Genomic DNA, 25,591 nt, shown 5'->3' on the forward strand with positions numbered 1-25,591 from the left:
ACATACAGCACAATAACAATGTCGGGGAACGTCTTTAAATTATAATCAAGGAAAAATCATACCTTTTCTGTAGTCTTTTTTTTAAAGAACTTCAAAAGTTGCGCTTGAACCATTTTGTGCGAAAAATTACGAAATCTTGCTTCCGCTTGTGAGCAGCTTGTTTAAGTACCGAGTTCTGATTGGCCAATCGTCGTTATTTAGTTTGTGAATTATCATAAGTAGAGAATTTTAACATTTTATTTGCAAGATAAGTTTTACATAATACACATTATTAATCTAAGGGGGATGGTGGTTTTACGAAGGGAATGCTTTTTGTCATTTTTTTCAACCAGGGGGATGCCATCCCCCCTCAATTTGAGCCCTGGTAGCATCACCATCGACACATGATGCTTGGTTTTTGGACCACAACTGAAGAGTCAATTATGGTGATTTGTGGCTCAGGAGCAGCTGCCAGTATGTTGATAAGCATGTGTAAAAGATCACGCTCAAACAGAGCGCTGTTGGTAAAAAGGAAGCCTAACAATGGCCAGATGCAATTACCAGAAAAAACGTCTTAACTCCAAATACCAGCAAAGAGATATTCTAAGACCCTGCTGGAAAAACAAGATCACACCAAGCTGGTTTGTAGCTTGTAGTCTATCGAGGTGGTCCTAACCAAGCTTGACCAAGATGACCGGCCAGGTCAGCCTAAACATCACCAGCTGGTAATACAGCTGATTAACCCTCTAGACAAGCTTGGACCAGCAATGACCATAAGAGATTAGCTTCAACTTGCTAGAAACCATGTAAAACCAGGTACCATCTTAAAACTGATTTGGGATTTTCCAGCAGGGTAATGATGGCTTAAATGCAAACAGTAAGTGATGGTATATATGTAGAGAGAGAGTCCTTGGGATATTGAGACACATTCCAGATGTCAGGCATTTAGACTTATATATTTTCCTTCACCATTTTACATTTTAATTTGAGAAACACAAATATTTTTTCTACTTTTAGAACAAGAGCTGTGAGCGTACGTTTGGTTGTGCTCACATCCAATACAAATGAGGTAAGACCTCAAGCTTTCAAGTAATTCCAACATCTCTGGACATTTAGCTGCAAGGAACGGGGAATAAAAGAAAAGAAGTTTAACTATCCTTTCACACTGGTTATTGGGAAAGCCGTAGCGCTCCTTTGGTGCTCCGAGCCATAGACTCTGAGGGTCGCGGATTCAAACTTGGAGCTGGGGATTCTTTGTGTGCCCGTACTTGTCCCACGGTTCGTAAAGTCTGCTGGGAGCTACGTAATGGAAACCGCTTTCGATAACGTAGGGACTCTGAGCGCAGCAACAGCCGTGTGTATTGCACTTCTGGCATTACCATCTTTAAACACTCATCTCGTGGAGGAACATGGCCTTTTTGAGTCATGTTAACTGGTAAATCATACCCAACAATTTCCACTTTGGCACTGGGCTGCCAAGGCCGTAATTCCTTATTCGTGATCTGTGCAGCAGAGCGAAGCGGTGGCAAATGCCCTCCGAAGCAGCTGCGGACAAGTCGGTCACGAGACTGACGCAACAGCTGGACTTCTCGCTCAACGCACACTAGTCCCAATGCTCTCAGCTGTCGCCACAACGAGGCATTGAAGTGATCATACAGTTCCGAATCTATAGCATTCCAGGCTCTGATTTTGGCCGTATTTTCACTGGAAAGGCTGCTCTTGGAGTCAGGTGTGCGCATGTTGAGACTGACGTACAAAACGTCGTCGAGATCCCAAGACAATAAGCGGCGGAGCAGCACCAAGGATTCGTCAAAGTATTCTGAGATCATAACTAACGAGAAAACTCGCTCCATTTCTGCAGCGAATCGTTTCGCATATCCTGGCGCCTCTGAAGATGGCCGGTCTTTATCACCGCCTAGGTCAAAGGTCAGTGTATTTCTCGCATACATTGAATCCTTCTCTTCTGGACGATAGTAGCTCCAAGGGTGGTCCAGGAAAGTCTCTAAAGAGCCATTTGGGACACGTTTAAAGCTAAGACAGTACTGATTGAAGTAGGTAAACAGAGACTCAAACATTGCTCCCGGTTCCCGCAATATCGTGATGTAGATTGTGTTGTTGGGCATGAGGCGTCGTAGCTCAGCCCGGCTGAATCGTAAGTGATTGGTGATGATGTCAGGTGGCGTGGTGTGTGGGTGAACAAAGTGGGCACTGAACGGTCGAGGGTAGCAGAACTGGTGGTCACAGGTGGTAATAGGCAACGCCACAGTGAGGTTGTTGCGTTCAGCAAAGCGGAAGAGGATGTTCTGCACAGTGGAGCTGGCCGTTTTGTGCGTCTTAAGGAAGGCTACACTGGTGTGTTTAGCAGAAGGTCCACTGCTGCCCTGGGTTGAGGAGGCCATGGAGGATGGACAGCCCAACCAGAATGCCTCCAGCGTCCTGCAATAAGAGGGGTGAATTAATGCAGAAATCAAGACATGTTGAAAGTTCAGAAAAATGGTAATGCAAAAACAAATATACCCTACTGATAAAACTTTATCAAACCTTAAGGTCCTTGCACACTGAATATGAAATTCTCATCCGAAATTTTCGCAGATTAAAAAATAAATACGTTGTGTCAATCACGTTTACAATGCCTCCGAAACTTTCATCTGTCATAAAAACATTTGGATCGGATTTTCTGCATCCATAGCAAGCATTTTGAGAGGCGTTTTGACAATTCAGAGCCACCGTACATGCGAACAGCAAAATCCAGAATGGCGCCTGACATATTGATCCACTTCACACTGAATTAAAAAATAAATACGTTGTGTCAATCACGTTTACAATGCCTCCGAAACTTTCATCTGTCATAAAAACATTTGGATCGGATTTTCTGCATCCATAGCAAGCATTTTGAGAGGTGTTTTGACAATTCAGAGCCACCGTACATGCGAACAGCAAAATCCAGAATGGCGCCTGACATATTGATCCACTTCACACTGATTGGTCCTTGCACACCGAGTTCATGGAAATTAGTGGTCTTCTTTTTAATATGTGGCTCCAGTATTGCTAGCAAAGCATCAAACTGAGCCACTGACATCCTGAAGTAAACTTTGAATGGCTGTGGATAATCCTGAAGCTCCTTGGTAAGGAGGTGGAAACTCTCTCTGTGCAATCTCAGGATTGGATGCGCCCAATATTTTTAGGGCCCGAGCACCGGTGGTGCGAGGACCCTCTTGTATCTGCTCCGTTTATTATTATTAGGGCCCGAGCACCGGTGGTGCGAGGTGGCTGCTTTTAATTGTACATAAACCCCCACCTCCCCAAGAAGGGGGTCTGATGGCCAAAAAATATTATTTTACTAACTTATCAATTTTAAGTTAAATTGTGCTTTGTTGGTATAGTGTCTGCTAGAATGTTAAAAATGTTCTGTTAAAAAAAAATTTAAATTGTTGTTTTGTAATTGATTTTTTTTTCTTTGAAAAGCAAGACAAAACAGAAAAAAGCACATTTTGGCTTTTTAATTTATGCAAAGGTGAAATTTTTTTTTGCAAAATACATGGGGAAAAAAACTCGAAAAACCGTGTTCGGTATTCGGTCTTCGGCCCAGTGTTTAATTTTGTTCGTTTTCGGCTTCGGACAATAATTTTCATTTCGGTGCATCCCTACTTTAGCTGGTTTGCCTTTTTCAGCTGGCCACTTCTGGCCTGGTACGGTGGTTTTAGAAGCATTTTGGGGATTTGGTCAAGATGGAAGACCAGTTGGCCAAGCAGCTAAACCAGCCGTGACCAACAAATTACATTAGTCTGGTTAAAGGTAATCTTTTCAGCAAGGTAAAGCAAGAATCAAATGGAACAGACTAAAAACAAATGGTGGCAGAAAAGAGGAATGATTAGTGATGCTCCGAAATTTTGGCAACCACAAATATTTGGCCAAACTAGTTTTGGAGGTCCAAAAACATGACCAAAACAATGTGTTTAATTGACACTTCTTCAAAGATGCATTTTGACCATGTCAGTGTCTTCATGCACACAATATACAGTAGATAAGCTACATGAGCTACAGTTGCAATATGTAAAATTTGTTAGGCTGAAATATGTTTTGGTAAAAAAAATATTTCGGTGCATGACTAGGAACGAGGTAGGGATAAATGGAGGGATCATTCTTCAAAGGCTCTTACAAGTTCAAGTGACCCCCATGGTGCAGAAGCAAGCTGACCGTACTGATTGCAATCAATACTAGGAATATCTTCTTCTGAGACATCTCCAGGTTCTTTCACTGCAAAAGAGAAGAATGGGACTTTACAAAGGTGTACATTACTCATACATTTAACATGTATCCAGAACACCAAGTATACCCTCTGCAGCAACATAAACAACAAATTCATGAGCACAAAAATGCACTGATTATGCAAACCATTGGTTTGGTTGACAGTGTTTTCTTTCAAGCTGGATCTCAAATTGCAACGTGCCTTTTTTAATGTTTTGGGTCATTCAAACACACATGTTCAGAGACAAAGACAACAAGCAAACCTAGAACAAGGACAGGACAGGTGTCACGTATTAGCATTCGGACAGTGTTGCCTGTCTAACGCTAACAAAGTCTTGGATATCTTCCATACGAGTCAGGGCCACCTCTTCCCTCGGCTTCTAATTACAGTTATCTCATCTCGCTTTCCCTTTCTCTCTCACCATATCGAATGGCACTTCTTCACAACCTGCCTTTATTTCTCCTGATCAAACCCTGATACTACTGTAGTTTAATTAGCATTAGCATTACAAAAAGGGTAAGCCATTTTGCTCTCAATGCCATTCAAAAAGAGCCAAGACCATTCAATGACATGACTTCCATTTTAAGCACAAACGCCACTGCAGAAATGCTAGTCCAAGATTAGCAATACAAACCACTGACAAATATCATGGAAACACTGCTTCTAGTTTTATGATTTTATTGCAGTCTGGACTGTTTGCAGATTTTACAGCAGTACAATTGACATTTAAATGGTTGCTACACAAAAATCACAGTTTGGATGGTAAAGCAGTGTACATTGAGCAAAAAAGTGAATGCATTACAGTGACTGTTTTCTATGACCAATATAAGGAAATTAGTTTTCCTGAAGGCAAATTCAAGTTTTAAATGCAGATGCAAATGAATACTGCAGGTCAGAGTTCAACACCGACTGGCTGTCTGGGCTTCTTTTTCCGATGGTAATATAAACCATCACCTACAGCATGAATGCATGGTCCCTTAGAGGACTGGTACTGGACCAATCAGTGTCATGTATCAGTACATGAAAAAGCTCATAGGAAAAGGCTCTAAAGACACATCAAGTAATTAATAGTGAGGTTTGTTAAGGCATAATTAATATTCCTCATACTTTAAATTAAGGATTTGTACCAATCCTTTAAACCTGATAAATGTTGGTGCTACAGGAACAAATGATACTTCAAGCCATGCAGCTTGAGAAGAGATGTGCTATTAAAACTTCAAATGACTTGAGTGCCTAGAAGAAGCTCTTATTTTGGCTAGTGAGTCTCACAGTTAGATGCAGCTCATTTCCCGCTCTTTAATTAAACTGCACGTGTTTCTAATGATCCAGAAAGATCTGGTAGCTAGGGCTGGGTATTGAATTCGATACTTTTTAGGCACCGACCGAATTGCCTCAATACCATCGAGTATCGAAAAATGTTTCATCGTTCGGTACCAAATTTCGATACCTAAGGGGTTAATCTCATCAATGTCAATGAGCCAATAAGTCTGCAGCACTAGGTGTGTTCAACTAGAAGCGGAGCAGATCGATCAGTGTTTGACATCCGCAAGAGCGATTCGAAAGCGTACAGAGCAGTCTGCTCTCTAGCTCTCGTCAGGGCTCCAAACAAAAAAATCGAGTAAGGAGCCATTGGCTCCTATAAAAATTTTAGGCGCCAAATTATTTTTATAGGTGCCACAGAATAAACGTGTTTTATTTTTTTTTATTTTTTTTACATTTCAATCATACATTCATGTGATTATGTCTCATCTTTTCTTGAAATTATCAGCATTTTAATCGATCTTGTAGATGACCTGGGAACTAAGGTTCCGTTAAAGTGGGAATTAAACATCTTTTCCAACTTGAAATATATAGTCACAAAGAATTGTTCATTGTTCAATATACACACAGCTGACAGCTTTACCTGTTGTAGTTTGTTCAAGTTGTGCACGAAATAGACTCTGCTTTTCCACACTTTTACTTGCACGTCTCCGTCATTTCGATCTCTCTCGCGCTGCACAACTGGAGCTGCGTTTATCAGGTGTGTGTCATGCAAATTTTTAAGTCATAACATAAATATATATATAGTCGCCAGTGGCGACCTCAGCAAAAACTTCACTCGCAAATTAATATTTTTGGTCGCAAATGCGACCGTTTTAGTCACAGTCTGGAGCCCTGTCTCGTGGTACTGTAATACACCGATCGGTCTGCACAGCCGGTTCACATCACTGGTTACACTCAGAGATGTGGCTCACAGGTGAGGCTGTAGTGTGACTGCATCCCAGCCACCTTAGATGTAAGGCTATATTTACACTGGTGCATTTTTGTTTTAAAATGAAAATGATCCTCGTCATACTGGTATTTCCACTGCATTTCAAGCTGGCTTTTCACCATCTCTGACAAACGACAGACCGGAAGTCATTCATTTCCAATGGAGAGTAGTGCGGTAGCTGCATGGAGTTCCATTCATATGCAGATGTCCGTTCATACTACACGACCAAAAACGTGTGTTACATGACCATTCATGCACACTGTAGCATCATGCCACATAAGACAATAAATAACATTTATATTCTGCTTTTACTCAAAACTCACTTTAAACCACCATTGAGTTTGTGTAATAATTTCCGAATTGGTGTCTAATTTGTGTTTTGGCCATGTAATCTTGCTGAAATTAGTCAGAGCAGCGATCATGGATACACTGTAGCATCATGCCACATAAGACAATAAATAAGATTTATATTCTGCTTTTACTCAAAACTCACTTTAAACCACCATTGAGTTTGTGTAATAATTTCCGAATTGGCGTCTAATTTGTGTTTTGGCCATGTAATCTTGCTGAAATTAGTCAGAGCAGCGATCATGGAAGAGAGAACACAGGCAGACAGCGCTGGAAGCTGCTAATGCTCATCAGTAAATCAGTGGAAAATGAATAGAAATGATGATTCTGTTTGAGCTATGCGTTTTAAAATGAACACACACTAGTGTAAATGTAGCCTAACAGATGTGTAAACTGAAGACTATTTGAGCTTTATTAAAACTATTTGCATTTATTGTGTTGGTTACATTTTGTTCCTTTGTGCAGTGGCTCGGGAGATGAATCTTTGAGTCTGTACAAACATCAACAAGGTGAAAAATAAAACCAAAGTTTTTTTTAGATAATGTAATCTTGTTAAAATTGATTTCATAAAATTGGTATAGAAAAAATCAGTATCGAAGTCAAGGTATCGGTATCTATATCGAAAATTTTTGAACGATATCCAGCCCTACTGGTAGCACATGAGAGCTGCTCAGATTATGTACATGGAGGGAAGGTTTGGTAAAGGTATTGTGCATTTTCTGTGCAAGAAGAAAGACTAAATTAGAGGCAGAGGAAGACACGAATCACCCACGCAACCGTCCACCTACCTACATGCACTCAAGTATGCAACACCACAGTGCGAGATAAGACATTACATTATAAATGCCCACACAGCAAAATCCCTGGTGTCAGATTAACACTGCTGGATGTCTATGTGTGTCCACACTAGGGATGTGCGGGTCTAGCTGACTAGTTGACTAAACGGTACAGCTCCTACTAGTCGACACTGAAAACAATAGTCGATTACATGACAGACAAAAAAAAAAGAAAAACAAAAACATGATTTTATCATTCAAATTACCATAATTTTAACATTGCATTTAAAACATTTTAAATAAGTTAAAATAAACGTTTGAAAAATAATACATTATTTTTAAAAGTTTATCTGGGCGGAAACTACATTTTTACCTCAGACTTCACATGCGTTTTCTTCGTGTCAGTTGCGGCGAGTTCAAAAATGACCACGCGAAAGACGAGAAGGTGTGGGATTATTTTGAATTAGAAGGAAACGGAAAAGTTTTGTGTAAACTGTGTAATGTCAAATTGTCTTACAATAACTCTTCTGGAGCAATGCGTAATCATATTCAATACAGGCACGTAGGCGTTAGTTTAGAGACTAGCCAAAGCCAGCAAATGTGTCAATCACGTCATTCACTACACCCCGCCGGCGCTGCGATCCCATCCGCGCTGTCTATTTCTCTAACGAAGACCCACTTCGGTGGTGGTGCGGGATGTCCAGACGCTTTCTGAAACTCTATTGGCTTGCTTTTCATTATCTCTGCGTGCCTGCGACTTCAGTTCCTGCCGAGCGCGTTTTTTCAAGTGCAGGATGTCCTGCATTTCCCCAGCTGATGTGAATAAATAAGCTATGCTTTGGCCGACGTTGAGTGTATGCTCTTCCCTTTTTTCTTTTTAACGACCACCTAAAATGAAATGATGATCACGCTAGGCAAGTGTGCGGCAAGCGGAATTCATTGAGGGATTTGACAGTGTGATTCATATTTTAAGTATTTCAAATATAGGCTATTATATATGCTACACGCACGCACAGAGTTTTTTTTTTCTTACCATCTTTTGGGGGTTTCTTGCTTTTAGACTAGTCAACTAGTCGGATACAAAACGTTAGTTTAAACGACAGTCAAATTAGTCGTCACGCACATCCCTAGTCCACACTACAGAGTGTTTAAAGTAACACTGAAGCGGTTTTGAAGTAAATGAGATAATTAAGTTATTAAATAAGTGATGATTGAGCATTAGTGATGAACACCTGCTGTTAACAAGCACAATCACTGAAGAGAAACAACAAGAACAGAAAAAAGAGAAACACAACAACTACAACTGATTTCCAGTCACAGCCTTAGATGAAATAAAAATCTCTCAAGATCTCAGCAGAGGATGATTAAACAACTCCACAAACAGCTTTACCAACTTCACTCATTACTAACCAGTTTGACTTTATTTCATACAAAAGTTCTTATTGAGAATTAAGAGAGGTTTATTTTCATACTTTATTGAATTTAATTTAAAGGTTGCCATCATTGCGATCAGTGTTTGCTTTAGTTGGGCTCTTCACCCTTGACTTTATAATATTTATATATTTCTCTGGCTGCTGTAATTCTGTGTTTACAAAACACATTATTATAGCAAAGAAAACCAGGAGAACATGTGATCAGGTGATGCTGGCTGCTTGATGATATTTTATAAAAAATAAATATTGAGTAAAATATGTTGCACTCTAAAATTGCTATAAAATCAAAGCCATATGTCTAACCGATTTATGTTCCAAATTTGAAGTTGATATCACAAAAATTGTGGTTCCTGTGAGATTTTCTTTGGGCACTATACCAAAAATAACCACTGGGTTACACCCAAACTCTATTTAATTTTTCTAATTCAGTTTTCTGTCACAAATCAATCATTTTCTGTCACATCACATCTATTATAAAACAGTCACCAAATATGGAATCTTGACTGTCAGACCTTTCCAACGACATGTTTTGTCAAGATTACAAAAAGATTTGATTTTCTAAAACACAAGCCACAAAGTCACACAGTCTATATGGTTGTTTTATATCTTGATTTATACCCCTAAAAGGGCAACATATTCCCTGAGATACAAACATTTAGATACAGATTACAAAAAATATAAGCATTTAATTTATAAAATGTCAATGTAAACCTAATAAGCTAATGCTGAACAACAGCTTTTTAAACAGGTAAGTCCCATCCAATGTGTGTAAATTTGTGAACTAGATCAACTTTTATCGGAGGGTGAGTAGATTTCCCACTACAGGTGGCCATGCAGGTTTAAATGCTGCCCGTGAGCTAAACAAAGAATGGAGAAACAAACGTCACCTCATCTAAATGTTGATCATCTAAATGTTGTAAATTCACAACAAACACCCTTTCAAGATGAAACCAAGAAACGAGACCTACGTTTTCACTGCTTCTCCCCACAGCTTCTCAAATGTTTGTATCCCCCATACAAAACACATTATTATAGCAAAGAAAACCAGGAGAACATGTGATCAGGTGATGCTGGCTGCTTGATGATGACAAAATAATCATGTTGTGGCTTGATTCACTGATTGTTACATTTTACATTGTTGACTATAGTAGCGTTTTGTTTCTACAGATCATGTTTTTGACAATGTGAACAATTTCATTGTAAAGACATTGTACACTAGAAGTTTTTATTTACAGCACACATAGACATGAAGAATCTGCACATGAATCTCAACAATGGTGAAAATCAACAAAATATTCATATAAATGTCACAACAAAAAAAATAGCAAAATTTAAAGCAAATAGTAGGAATAAAAGAAAATACTAAGACAATTCGGGTGCATAATTTATTCGTGTTGCAGTGCATTCTGGGAGCCATGGATGAGTTTTGATTGGTGCACCCAGAATGCATTGCAGCATGAAGCCTTTTGTTTATTGTCACCATTGTTGAGTTTTATATGCTGATTCTTGATGAATGTTTGCATCTTAGTTATACAGATGTTTGAAATGTCTAGGGTGCAAAGTGTTTCTAAAATGTATCAAATTATCTGATTAAATCATTATTTTATCAGCAATATGGAACTAACACAAACACTGATCACATTAATGGTGACTTTAAACGTAACATTCAACATCTAAACCTTTGTTCTCAATAAAACTTTTTTAGACATATTTCAGAACTAAAATAAAACTGGTTAGTAATAAGTGAAGCTGGTAATGCTGTTTGTGGTGTTGTTTAATCCTCATCTGCTGAGATATTGAGAGATTTCATGTTTTATTTCAGTTGATTTCATCTAAGGCTATGACTGGAAGTCAGTTGTAGTTGTATTTCTCTTTTTTCTGTTCTTGTTGATTCTCTTCAGTGATATTACAGCAGATTATTGCTGAAGTGAAAACATAAAAAAAAGTATAAAAAAGTTATAAAAGTTTAAGTTTACAGTAAAAAATAATGTAGTATACTAATTGTTTTTATTTTATAAAAAATAAATATTGAGTAAAATATGTTGCACTCTAAAATTGCTATAAAATCAAAGCCATATGTCTAACCGATTTATGTTCCAAATTTGAAGTTGATATCACAAAAATTGTGGTTCCTGTAAGATTTTCTTTGGGCACTATACCAAAAATAACCACTGGGTTACACCCAAACTCTATTTAATTTTTCTAATTCAGTTTTCTGTCACAAATCAGTCATTTTCTGTCACATCACATCTATTATAAAACAGTCACCAAATATGGAATCTTGACTGTCAGACCTTTCCAACGACATGTTTTGTCAAGATTACAAAAAGATTTGATTTTCTAAAACACAAGCCACAAAGTCACACAGTCTATATGGTTGTTTTATATCTTGATTTATACCCCTAAAAGGGCAACATATTCCCTGAGATACAAACATTTAGATACAGATTACAAAAAATATAAGCATTTAATTTATAAAATGTCAATGTAAACCTAATAAGCTAATGCTGAACAACAGCTTTTTAAACAGGTAAGTCCCATCCAATGTGTGTAAATTTGTGAACTAGATCAACTTTTATCGGAGGGTGAGTGGATTTCCCACTACAGGCGGCCATGCAGGTTTAAATGCTGCCCGTGAGCTAAACAAAGAATGGAGAAACAAACGTCACCTCATCTAAATATTCACAACAAACAACCTTTCAAGATGAAACCAAGAAACGAGACCTTCGCTTTCACTGCTTCTCCCCACAGCTTCTCAAATGTTTGTTTCCCCCAGGATATGTCGCCACTTTTAGGGTTAAAAAAGGCAAACCCATCACCCAACATCAGTGCCTCATTGAAGCTCGAATCTGAATGGAACACTCTTAAAAAAATAAAGGTTCTTTACTGGCATTGGTGGTTTCATGAAGAAACTTTGATATCCCTGGAACCTTTCCATCCCACCAAAGTTTCTTTAAAGTGGACAAAAAGGTTCTTCAGATTATTAAAATGTTTTTCAAATGTAAGAACTGTTCACTGAAATGTTCTTTGAGGAACCCAAATGGTTCTTCTGTGGCTACTAAATCCATTTTTTGGGAAAGTATTTAAGAGTGAAGCAAATTCCTGCACCCATCTTTCAACATCTAGTGTAAAACCTTCAAAAGAGTGGAAGCTGTACTAGAAGCAAAAAAGACACTTCTATCCATGAAATAAACATTTAAAACATAATCTTCCTTGAAAGTAACAGCTAATACCTTTAGTGGTACATTAAGACCAGTAATACTGCAACAGATTCTCCATCATTCCCTGTCATTCAAGCCACACAAAACCAGAGCTGAGGTGAAGGCAAGGAGATTAGAATCCGATCTGTGCTGTTTTGTTGGAAAATGTGGCTTTTGGGGGAAAACACAGAGAGTCAAGCTGTGATCCTACGATGCTGAGTGGTGCTATTGTGGAATTGTGGAAAGACGCTCTCTGGAGAAGGTGTTGAGTTACTGGGATATAGCCAAGCTTGTGTGACCAATCCAGCAGTGACGTGAGGAACGTCCAGCCAAGCAGGCAATGTTATAGATGTCTGGGACAGATGGTGGTCAAGAGGACACAGTGGGTCAGATATACACTCTAAAAACAAGTGTTTTGAAGTTATGATGACGTCTAAATTAAATCATGTTCAACCAACAAACTACATTGAGTTAGAGGAACTTAATTTGTAGCATAAACAATTCGGATCATTACAAAAAAAAGAAGTAACATTTCAGTGTAATTGAGTGGTGGCTCTGGAACCAATTAATTTTAGCGATTCCAGTTCAAATTAACAGCTACCGTAGCACATAATAAATGCAACTTAACATGAATTTAATGAATAAAGATATTACTTGTCACTAGCATTTGCAGTCATTGTTGGTTGGTTGGAGTTCAAATGCCTTCCATGGTGAGTAACAAGTTAAATGCTAAAACAAAGCCATTTAAAAGTCTATTTAAGTTTTTATAAAGTTATTTTGTATAAAAACTCTTGCACAGTCATTGACCATATGATCAAAAGTAGTGTATACCATTATTTAGCCACCTACAACCTAACCATGAGTGCTACTAACCACGAAAACGTCAACGTAAACTCATAAATCTCAAACATAATAGCTACACTGAGGGCTTTCCCTTTACTAAAAAAGCACATCAAATAACACTTATTTTCAATATTTATTCTCCTTATCCAGTCCGATGCAAAGCAAGTTTGGAAATAGAAATCCACTTGCCAATTTTCAGTTCTATTTCACTGTTTCAGACCGCTAGAGGCGGTCAATACATGGTGGAAGGAGTCGTGTCTCGCGCATCACATCGAGAATCTCGTATTAATTCAATTCAAATTTATTTGAATAGCACTTTTCACGATACAGATCGTTGCAAAGCAGCTTTACAGAAAATAAAGTTTCTATGATATATTTAGTAGTAGCTTATCAGTGGTGACTAGGGTCGGGAATCGAAAATCGATTCCGATTCCAGAATCGGATACTTAAGGTCAGGAATTGGATACTTGTTGTCAAATTAAAATTTTGATTCCGCCTATCGATTCCTATGTGCTTTTTTTTCTTCATCTGTGAGGACCGGACCTAGTGATCTGTCAGGACCTTGCTCGCTAATCTAAGTGCTCCAAAGTTTGGCTACATTTCCATCAGAAGCCAAAAAAGCTTAGTACAATATCTGTAATAGCTAAACATGTTGCAAGAGAGGTGTCACCACCAATATGACAAAGCACTTTAATTTAATTTAATAGATCGTTAAAGATTGCGAGCATGATTCAAACACCAACGTGATTCTATTCCTAAATTACAATGATTCATCTGTTTCATTCCTCAACCTTTGACATTGTGCGATCAATGTTGTGGTCACTTTGTTCGTCCGTGCAAAGAACGATCACACCAGTGTGATTTGAGCATTTAAATCTGCGATAGTGCTGCCGCTGACCTGAAGAGAGCAGCTATCATCTGTCATGAATGAAACTGCTTGACAGTCTTTTCAGCCACACAGTATCATTATTTCTGTGTTAAATGCTGCCCGTGAGCTAAACAAAGAATGGAGAAACAAACGTCACCTCATCTAAATATTCACAACAAACAACCTTTCAAGATGAAACCAAGAAACGAGACCTTCGCTTTCACTGCTTCTCCCCACAGCTTCTCAAATGTTTGTTTCCCCCAGGATATGTCGCCACTTTTAGGGTTAAAAAAGGCAAACCCATCACCCAACATCAGTGCCTCATTGAAGCTCGAATCTGAATGGAACACTCTTAAAAAAATAAAGGTTCTTTACTGGCATTGGTGGTTTCATGAAGAAACTTTGATATCCTGTGCGATCAATGTTGTGGTCACTTTGTTCGTCCGTGCAAAGAACGATCACACCAGTGTGATTTGAGCATTTAAATCTGCGATAGTGCTGCCGCTGACCTGAAGAGAGCAGCTATCATCTGTCATGAATGAAACTGCTTGACAGTCTTTTCAGCCACACAGTATCATTATTTCTGTGTTACAAACATTCAAATCACAGAAGTACTGGGATAAAAGTTAATAGTTCAGATATAAACTCTGATGTGTAGGGTAGCGATTAAAATAGAGTAAATCACCTTTTGAAAGTAATTTGACACTTCAAAGGAAGATTTATCATTACATTGTTACGCCAGTAGGTGGCGAAAAGGGGCTGTTAAAATGTATTTGTCTTTGAATCAATGTGGCTTTTGGGGGAAAACACCGAGAGTCAAGCTGTGATCCTACGATGCTGAGTGGTGCTATTGTGGAATTGTGGAAAGACGCTCTCTGGAGAAGGTGTTGAGTTACTGGGATATAGCCAAGCTTGTGTGACCAATCCAGCAGTGACGTGAGGAACGTCCAGCCAGGCAGGCAATGTTATAGATGTCTGGGACAGATGGTGGTCAAGAGGACACAGTGGGTCAGATATACACTCTAAAAACAAGTGTTTTGAAGTTATGATGATGTCTAAATTAAATCATGTTCAACCAACAAACTACATTGAGTTAGAGGAACTTAATTTGTAGCATAAACAATTCGGATCATTACAAAAAAAAGAAGTAACATTTCAGTGTAATTGAGTGGAAGATTTATCATTACATTGTTACGCCAGTAGGTGGCGAAAAGGGGCTGTTAAAATGTATTTGTCTTTGAATCATACAAGAGATTCGTTCAAGAACACTGATTCATCCAGTAATGAAACAAGTACATCTTGAGTGAGTCATTTAATCATTAATTCATAAATTACATGTGATTTTGTTTAGTTGTCTAATGTTTTTTCTTCAGAATCATGAGAGAACCAAAACTTCCATTGGGGAAATAAAACTAAACAAAAAGAAACAGTTTATCCAGAATCATGCAGTTCTATTTTGAACACAAACAGCTCTTAAAGAGTCCAGTTTTTATGTAGCCTGTTGATTTTTGTTCATGGTATTCAGCTCCAATAAATGGTTTGCAAAAAAGAGACACAGGATAAATGTTTGATATCATTATTTAATCACATTGGAATCGAAACTGGGAATCGAAAAGAATCTGAATCGATAAGCATAAGCAGAATCGAAATCGGAATCAATAAAATTAAAACGATACCCAACCCTAGTGGTGACTACAGTAGTCAACATTTGAAGTGGATCAAAACCTTTCATCAAAGTTGTCCTAAAACCTAAAACCAAAATGCATTCTTGTCTTAGGACAACTTTGATTAACTTTTCTGATCCACATCAAATGTTGACTACTGTATGTCAGTTAATGTACATATGGCAGAAATGTACGGAAAAATCAATTAAAGACATAACCAAACAGACGATGAATACTATTAACCGCAATTATTATATGTTGCAATCAAACTTATAGCAAAATTTTGTAGTTCTGTATGTTGTTTCAGGGTTGGCATCATCTGAGGTCCTCTGAGGGGTTGGCATCTTAATTCAGTCACATATGACTTTGACCATTGGCCTGCTGGAAGCTATATCAGCTCCAGACTATGTCACAGTCGGTCTCTTTGACATTCTCGTGGAGAGATCTCGTTGAGTGTGCACAGCTTTTGGGTTGGTGTTCACTCCCCACTATAGCGGTATCTCAAGAGAGCAAAGACTAACCGAAAGTGCGATTGCGTTGAATTATTGGATTTGTCATTGGATGTTCGGATTATATTGGACCCATTGGTTATCCAGGGTCCTTACAAGCGGTGTTCCAGTTGCTGTGGTAAGTACTGTTAGAACTTACTGGTTTACCAGGGATCTGTGTTCACCGTGTGCATACCTGTGCATTCAGACTACTGTTGCGCTCACTGGTAAACCAGGGCGTCGGTTATTGCGTGCGGTTACTGTGGCAACCACGTAACACGTTATTATTGCAGTACTGTATTATCGCTGTTATTAACCCATTGGTTGACTAGGGTTATTTTTCAATAAAGGCATAGGCACTATGGCTGCCTCTTGTTCTACATATTCAGGTCCTATGGACCTTATGGATGCACATATTCACTGCCCTGCCTGTCTGGGCATCGACCATCTTAAGGAGGCTTTAACTGAACTGGGCAAGGTTGTGGTCCAAATGTGGTCTAATGCCATTGAAAATTAGGCAACAGAGACTGGCAAAGTTTGAACCAGGAAGGGAAGATTTCTTAACACCAGTCAAGACTAGGACAGGTAGCAAGCACTCAGCTAGCAAAACTGAGGGGCCTCCAAAAAAGAAACGGACTCCGACTGCAGCACTATCTCACCAGGTAGTTGAATTAGCTAATGCTGTGCAGGGCATTTAGACTTAGTTGGCTAGATCATTTCCGTCTGCTACTCAGAGCGCAAATGAGGATGTGAGAGCATCAGTAGTTAACTACATGTTGCCCAAGGTTGTACCAATGGCCGATTGTCCTAGAGAGGACCTGGACACATTGTCTTTGGCAGCTTCAGATTCACTGGTTACGTTTGAGCAGGACTGTTACATACCCTTGGAGGAGACTTCTTCTGCACACTCTCAAATCTGGTCAAATCTTCGGTCCAGCTGCTCAGGAGGCCCTTGCGCACAGAGTAAGGGCAGCTGAGTCTTGTTCCCAGCATATTGGGCATAGCGTGAGCTACCCTGCACTAGCTCAACTTTGCAGCAGCATAGAAAGGGGGAGTCTTACAGGCCACCACAGCAGGATTCCTGACTTGGACTGTCTTCGAGAAGAGAGGTGCCCCGTTCTCAGTTCAGGCCATCAACTCGCCAATCATTCAATGGAAATGTTCCCCGACGTTGCTAGGGGTTCAGGGTCTGTGATGGGACAGTTTTCAGCCTCTCAGTTACATCATTGGAGGGGCATTACAGACAACAAGTGGCTTCTCGATAGGGTTGTGACGGTGAGGACATTTTCCCACCGGTTAATCAACGTGTGACAACACCGGTAATACCGGTATCACCGCGGGGGCATTCCCTCTTTTCCTCGCTTTCAAATAGCTTAAAAGCGCCGCGTGGATTTTACTTTCACTTTAGACTTAGTGGCAGTTTGGCGTCAATTGCTTGAATGCAACAACAAAATACAACGTCAAACTCACTTTAGCGTATATATAAAACATATAACTTTTATTAACAAAACTAATAAAAATACACCATGCTATAGGGCATATGCCTGATATAAAATAACAAATAACTTACATAAAGTTTAATAGGTATACAAAACTGGAAATAAGTAAACATGTAGCCTATAATACATAACCAAATAAATATGTCAAATAAAATAAATAAATGACACAAAGTTTAAATAAAGTAAAAATCAGCAAACAATGTGGAACCAATTAAATAAAAAACGAATGTTTTAAAAAAAAACTTCCAAAATCACCTTAGATAAACGGCAAAAGTCAACAGGCTTTTCAAAATCCAAAATATTGCCAAACAGGCACTTCTGCGTCTCGTTTCGAAACTAAATCATCCGCGATCGTCTTGTCTGTCTCGCCTCACTCTTCTTGTCAGTCAGCTCGACTCACTCTCCTCACTGGAGAAATGAAATCTGATCTGTGATGCTGTCGTTCAGCACGCTGCATTGAGCAGCAGCATTCAGTTTTTATTTGTAGTGTCTGTACTTTTACTGAACTAAACTATTTTTATTACTATAAAAAATAAAAACGACGGTGGGGGTCGGTGACGCGGTGGGCAAGTTGCGGTGTTGCGGCTTAACACCGGTATCACCGTCAGCACCGTCTATCACGGCAAGCCTACTTCTCGATACACTCGAGAAAGGATATTGTCTTCAGTTCCGTCACAGACCCCTAGTGAGCACCCAGGTTTATCCGACAGTTGTCCAGGATCCGCATCAGCTCCTGGCCCTTTCAAAGGAGATCCAGAACTTGTTGGAGAAGGGTGCAAAAGAACCAGTAGATTCCCATGTCCAACCCGGGGGGTTCCACTCAAAATATTTTCTTGTTCGGAAGAAGGATGGAAGTTTCAGGCCCATCCTGGATGTCAGGTGCTTAAACAAGAGCCTCAAGCGTCTTCCTTTCCGCATGTTACGGATTGTAGATGTTCGACATGCAATCGAACCCGGAATGTGGTTCACGTCAGTGGACCTGAAGGATGCGTATTTTCACATCCCCATCGCCCCACATCAGGCGCTGGAGCCACTGTTATTACAAAGAATAGCGATGACAGAGAACAAATCTAAAGATTTAAACCACTGAACATATTCCTCACAAAGTGTTTTCAGTTCAAACCATATGAACATCTCTCCGGGTCATTATTCAGGTCAAAATTGTTTTCCAGGCTTTTTCTAAAGTGACTGCATGGACACTTTTCGAAGCACGGGTCAAGATGGACTCTTCTATAGAGGTGTCTTTTCTTTTATAGATATGAGCATGCAACACAAAATGAGTCCTACTGTAGCTAAAACACAATATTATGATGAATACGTCATGCAAAATGCACACAAATTGTTTTTTAAGCATAATGGACCTTTATCACAGCAGAATTGATTACCGAAAGTACCCGTCGAAGCAGTGTTTCGATTCTTCCGGTTATGTATATTTTTCAATATGCTGTAATCACCTAGTTGAATAAAAGCCTGTTAAAATAAGCATCTGCAGGATGATTTCAAAATCCGGACATTTTCAGAGACAGGCGAAGAAATATTCTGATGATTAGGACTACTGTGCGCAGAATTTTCCAAACTCAACGGAACTTGTAGTTTTAATCCAACATAACGTTACCGATTTTACCACACTGTGTCAGTGCTCATTTAAATAGTGACTGCGATGCTGCATTGTGTGTGAGACCTGATGAATAAGATCAGAATTAACATATTGATTCATTTGTATTAAATTTTAGTCCTTATTCTGTCATTTTTCATTGACAGTCATTTCACTGTATGTAATTTACATATTTATGCCAAAATTCTTAATTAATATTAAAGTCTGTCAGCACGTTATACTGCTTAAGATTAATTAGCCAAAATGTTCAACATTGTTAAATTTCTTTAAGACAACGCCCACATATTCATTCATCTATCTATCTATATATATATATATATATATATATATATATATATATAATATTTACATATTTATACTTTTTAATTGAGCTTGTACTTAACACAGAATATTTCTTTTAAAAAATCTGGGATTCTAGGACAATGTTTACAAGTTAAATCCCAAATATAGGGTCAAGTCCTGAGAGGCGCCCAATATAACAACAGCATTCTCACAAGCTTACAGTAATGGGAATGTAGAGCTGAACAGAAGGCAAGTGTATTTCTCACTTTTTATTGCACCATGCTGAAGAGGTCTGCAAACAGCGAGAGCTGCTACTGTCACGTATCTTTACACTCGCTTAAACAGTTTACATTTACCTGTCTGGGTGGGCCTACTGTTACTATCTGTTTGTTCTGACTGCAATTTGCAGCATGTGGAGAATGTAAATGCGATCTTTTCTGCGGCATGTGATTAGCATGCAGGATTCTTTATGATGTTGATTTAACTGCTGGTATTTGGTAAATGAAACATCTAATAGTAATAGTAGTGACTGGACTTGGATATAGATACGTTTAAATGCTAGCTGTTAAAGCCACAAGTGCTGGCAAAAAAAAATTGAATTTAGAATATTCATCGAATTTAAAATAAAAATCCACATTCAAATGCAAAATCGTTACATTTGAATTTTAGGTGTGCGTCAGGCAGCCTTATCAGTGGACACGAGATACGTTGACGATGAAGGTGTCGTTGCATTTTAATGTTTTTCATAGCTTATCCAGTTGAACCCACTAGATGCGGTGCTGCTACTTTGTTCATTTAAAATGTTGCGGAAAAAGAGAATATCAATGCAGAGAAGATCGTCAAAACTGAAACCAAGCTGTTCACACAGAACACATATTTATCACATTTTCTAGAGGGACATCTATCAGCATTGCGCTCGCGTCTCGCACAAGAGAGCCGCATGTTTAGAAAGCCATGTAAAATTAATGTAAGTTCAGCTTTTAAAAAAACATGTCTCGCGACTTTATGCTGGTTTTTCCCCATCCCACTGCATCTCATGTTTTTAAATGAATAAAGTACTCTTTGTGATTGGTTTTGTGATTGGGACCTATGTATCAAACTATACATACATACATGATGCTGTTTTGTTTCTAATTGTTTAAGCAACTTAATTACATATGGTTTATAAATATTACTTTAAACATTATGCACTTTTTTCAAAGATAGACATGCTATTTTATTGCTTTGAAGAAACGTGCATTAGTAATATTTTGCTCGATGCGCCCTCTTGTGGCCTCAGGAGAGAAGCCAAAAGCTTTTTTCCCCCTAACTGAAATTATGCCTTTTAAATTTGAATATAATTAGAATATTGATAATATTTAAGTACAAAATTCGAATTTAGTTTTTCAGCCATTTTGACAGCCCTAAATGCCACTAACCAGGTGAGCCATGCATGTTTGTTTAAAACTGTAAAACATAGAACGTTACTAACATATTTTAAGTTCTAGCAACCTTAGCTGCCGATTTTGTTTTCTTTTAAACTTTTACATACTATGGAAGTCAATGGCTACCAGCAACACATACAGGTTGATGGTCAATAGAGCTTAAAGTTTATTAAACCCAAAACACTCTTTCAACGGACACCCTGTTGAGATTAATGTGAGCAAACACGTTAATAAAGGCTTGGTTCGTTTACATTAAGGTTTATTTTAGTTTTTTAAAGGTGTGACCTAATCTGTTAAAGGACCATTAACAATACGTTAAACTTCTCTAAAAGTATCCCTAGAAAAGGAAGCTGTTTTGAGTATTGGACAGAATTGAACAAGAAATAACTGTGAAGAACGTCTGTGAGAATGGAAACAGAAGCCACTAATTAAACTAACCATGCGGCCTCTAAACTCAGATATTAGGCTTACATTTGAGTTTTTCTTCCTATATCACACCACAAAGCATTTCTAGAGTACTTTATTGTAATCACAGTTCAGTAAACCTTGAAACATCCCCCCCCCCTCTCTCTCTCTGCACATCTGATGCAGCATTATTGTCTAAATCCCCCCCAAAAAATTAATCTGGGAAATGAAGCTTGAAAATGAGCATCAGCAAAACCCCAACCATCCACATCCACATACACGCTCACACAGACACATGCACACACACACACACAAACTAGAAGTTATAGAAATTAATGATTTTTTTAAATGAACTCTTTCTATTTAGATATGAGCAGATATTTGATTTGCAGAGCCTTTTCTGACTCTACATTTCCCATGGAAAAGCTCCCGTCAAAGACCAAACCTCTGTGTTCCTTCTCAATAGCAGTGTACGGGTTTGATCAAACTCAAATTGTTTTGGGGAAATATAAACCATGTGGCAATATCATTTTTGAATTATGCATTTTAACAATGAATAATTTTCTCTCTTTATTTTGAAAGTAGAGCAACTCAAAGAATTAATAATATTATAAAACAGCTCCCACTCTGAATGTATGAGCCACAGTTGAAGCAGATATGATCAATGTTTGCAATAATGCTTGGCCATTTTAAACACAACAGCCCACATCACTCCATATCCCTCTCATGTGGAAATATGATAATTTTTGCTGAGATGCTTGACTAGTTTTTGGTCATTTATCCTACCCTATTTATCCTATCGATCACCAGGGTGAGGGTAATTGTTGACTGATGTGTAAATAATATAACTGCTGCCAATTGATTGAGTCACTGTAAACACATTTATAATGTTACAAAAGAGTCTATATCAAATAAATGCCGTTGTTTTGAACTTTCAAAGAATTAATTTTCACAAAAAAATAAAATAAATAATAAATAAAAAAATTCACAACAGCAGCTTTTAACAGTGATAAGATTTTTTTTTAGCAGCAAATCAGCATAAGAGTGATTTCTGAAGGAAATGTTCTTGTTTATACAAACACATAACAAAACAACAATAATAAACAATTAAAACACAAAGAAACTCAAAGTTTTGAAGGTACAGTATATTACAAATTTTTTTCCATGTTCCATAACTTTATAACTATTTGCACGGACACATTTTAAGTAAATTTTACTGCTACTTATCTGTACAATCTATTTACTATTGAACTTAACTTTCATAAAGAAATTAAGTAAATATTGCATTATTACATATAACTTCACATATAAAATTAAGTAAAATCTACTTACCAAAGTTAAGTCAATATAAGGAACTTTAGCTTGGCCGGTAAGTTTGAGTAATTTTTACTTAGCCAAAGCTTACTTTGCAATATTTTGACTTTACTTAACATAACACATAATTAAAATCATGCTTTTAAAATGTATGTTACTTAGAAACATCCAAGTAAATAATACAATAGATATCATGTAGGCATCTACATAATTAGTAATGCGGCATGCGTTCAAACACAGAGACTTCAATACTTGGTACACAATACACAATTTCTGTGGTTCATTTCTGAGTATGAATGTGTCATTTTGAGTAGAAAAATGATATCAACCTTATTAATTATTTATGCCCAAGTGCATGATGGGAACACCATTATCAGAAAAGTCGAGTAGGTTTTACTTACTTTTATAATGTTTATATTGATGCTTTAACTTTTACAAGCTTGAATTGAGTACGAATAGAGAATTTACTGTTTTTGTATTGTCTGAAGAAATTATTTTGATCAGTGTATGGACTCTTGATAGTAAAAGTAAAATAAGGCACTATAAACCTATATAATGGTCCAGTCATGAAAAGAAAAAACGTGAAACTGTTATTTGGTCATACCACCGATATTATGCATTTTATATGTATATATATATTTCAGTTTAACTACAAAAACTCAAAACCCAAAACATGTGAGAGATACAAAGCAAACATTAGAATCAGATCCATGAACAGTCCTCAGGCGTGTCGTCTGAGATGGAGACTATTGTTACACTCACAACTGGCTGCTTAAAACCATCTTTAAGCATTACCTGAAGCACAGACCTTAAGAACACAAAGAAACAATGGGTTTTTAGTTACTTGTTTAAGGAGCATCTACAGCAGCTCTGTCGAGAGACGAGCAGACGAGTCTCTTCACTTCTCCACACTAATAATTACTCGTGTTCTTGACTTGTCGGATTTCAGTTTAAAAGCGACCATTTACAGTTGCGCAGCATTCACCGCTTGACCTTTCTATTTTAAATAACAACACATTTGTCAGTAGTGTTGGGCTGTGCAATATATCGAAATTATCGAAATATCGCAAATGTACATATTGCAATATGCATATCGCTACAGCTTGCAATATTTGGGGCCATGAACAAAAGACAAAGAGAAAATCACTCACTGCTCTTATCTAAATAACTTATGTAGCTTAAATAAGAATCAGTGCATATTGAATTCAAAGAGTAAATACTACGCAGTGTTTTATTTTTCCTTTTTATTATTCAGTTCCTAAACTCATGTTAAAATGATTACACTAATGTTAAAATGACATTTTTATGTAATGCTCGAGTAAAACACATACCGTTCACTTTCAGAAGTTGTTGTAGGGGTGCTTTCTTATTAGAATCAGAGCTTTATTCACCACTTAAGTGTGCGCAAACACGAGGAATTTGTTGTGGTTTTACAGGAACTCTTGGTACATACATACATGCAAATAACCATATATATATATGACACAAGATAGTTATAGAAGTTCACAGAACTGACTCAGCAACAGCTGAGGAAAACTGTTTCATCTGAGCATGTGGCACTTTAAGCATTATCGTATCGCGTATCGCATATCGCGTTATTTAATGAGTTATCGCATATCGCATTTTTCTTCAATATCGCACAGCCCTAGTCAGTAGTGTTGGGCGATGTGCTCAATTTTCATATCGTCCTATCGTCAGCCTGCGAGATCGCCGATACACGATATTATCGTGCTAATTTATTTATTTACTTAGTTTCATTGCCGGAAAGTGAACCAAATCCAGCGTAAGGCTAAAAACAGCCTTTTTAATGTGACTGAAATTCTATTTAACATGATAACAATTCAATAGAAATATTGTAAGTTACTAATTATAATGCTTATATTTCCTCAGTTATTCAAAAAGCAGCTACAGAAAACGAGCAAAGAACATTACTTTACCAAAGAACATCATCGCAAGCTCAGTCTAGCGCGAGTTTATGCACTTTACAATACACTCCCGTTAAAATCAGTGAATATACACTGTATGATGAATAAATCTCTTATACTTACGTCACACGTACATCTGCACTTTGTCGTTTATAATGAGAATTATAACAGCTCCGCTGTTTCAGCGATGACTCATCTGAACGCCTCTGATTGGCCAATGCATTCATAAGCTCAGCATAATCGTGTGTGATTGGTTAGAACGCACAATACTGTAAAAACGTGAAAAAAATAAATATAATAGAACAAATAAGCCCTAATATTAATTAGTATTATGATAATAATAATAATAACAATCGTCAGTGGCATCAGCCACAGGCGATATCTCGGACTATCGTCGATACACGATACTATCGTCTATCGGCACAACCCTAATGTGAAACCTAACTAACATCAGAGAACTGTGAACATTAACGCCTGTATATTAACTTTAAATCTCAGGGCTACTTCATGTTTATATTTTAGGTCAAAGGGGTTCGGCTGACAAAAAATTTGGGAATCGCTAGTCTCACGCTTTGATGCTCACACAAAAGCACCAGAAAGACCAAAATACAACTTATAATTTAATATATGAACAACTATAAATAATGGCCAGTATGTCATTCTTGACTTAAAAGCGGAAGTCAAATCCATAAGTGGATGGTTACTTCAGTGCCTGAAGACAGATTCCATGATTTCAATTGAAACACTGTTTGTCTGTCTGTCCCTCTATTTCTCTTCCTCACTTCACACTCACTCATTTCCTCTCTCTTTTTCGCTCTCTTCCACAATATCTTTGTGCCGGAGGGTAAACTTTTTCCTTTGACAGAAGCCGCCCATAATTCCATAGGCACCATTTTCATGATGGCAGTGCCAATAGTGCCCGTGTACTGTTGCTTGGAATTACATCATCGCATTGCATGTTACTGCTCTGGGATTTTAGGACAAATGAGTGTTTATGAGTCTGTGCGTGTGTGTGTGTGTGTGTGTGT

At 37.9% G+C, this 25,591-nt stretch overlaps 1 protein-coding gene across 1 annotated transcript in view; it reads right to left on the bottom strand.

Moving 5' to 3' along the window:
• Positions 1-948: 948 nt before the first annotated feature.
• The window catches only part of LOC107567602 (galactose-3-O-sulfotransferase 3-like), a 37,603-nt gene continuing 12,960 nt past the window's right edge, over positions 949-25,591 (bottom strand). Inside the window, exons 2-3 of the mRNA XM_016253302.1 lie at positions 4,139-4,236; positions 949-2,415 (exon numbers count right to left, since the gene is read on the bottom strand). Of these exons, the coding sequence (XP_016108788.1) occupies positions 1,149-2,415; positions 4,139-4,221 (1,350 nt within the window). The 5' untranslated portion in view covers positions 4,222-4,236 and the 3' untranslated portion in view covers positions 949-1,148. The remainder of the gene's footprint in view (positions 2,416-4,138; positions 4,237-25,591) is intronic.

The sequence above is a fragment of the Sinocyclocheilus grahami genome, unplaced genomic scaffold (genome assembly GCF_001515645.1).
Source record: "Sinocyclocheilus grahami isolate Dianchi unplaced genomic scaffold, SAMN03320097.WGS_v1.1 scaffold1172.1, whole genome shotgun sequence".
Lineage (NCBI taxonomy): Eukaryota > Metazoa > Chordata > Actinopteri > Cypriniformes > Cyprinidae > Sinocyclocheilus > Sinocyclocheilus grahami.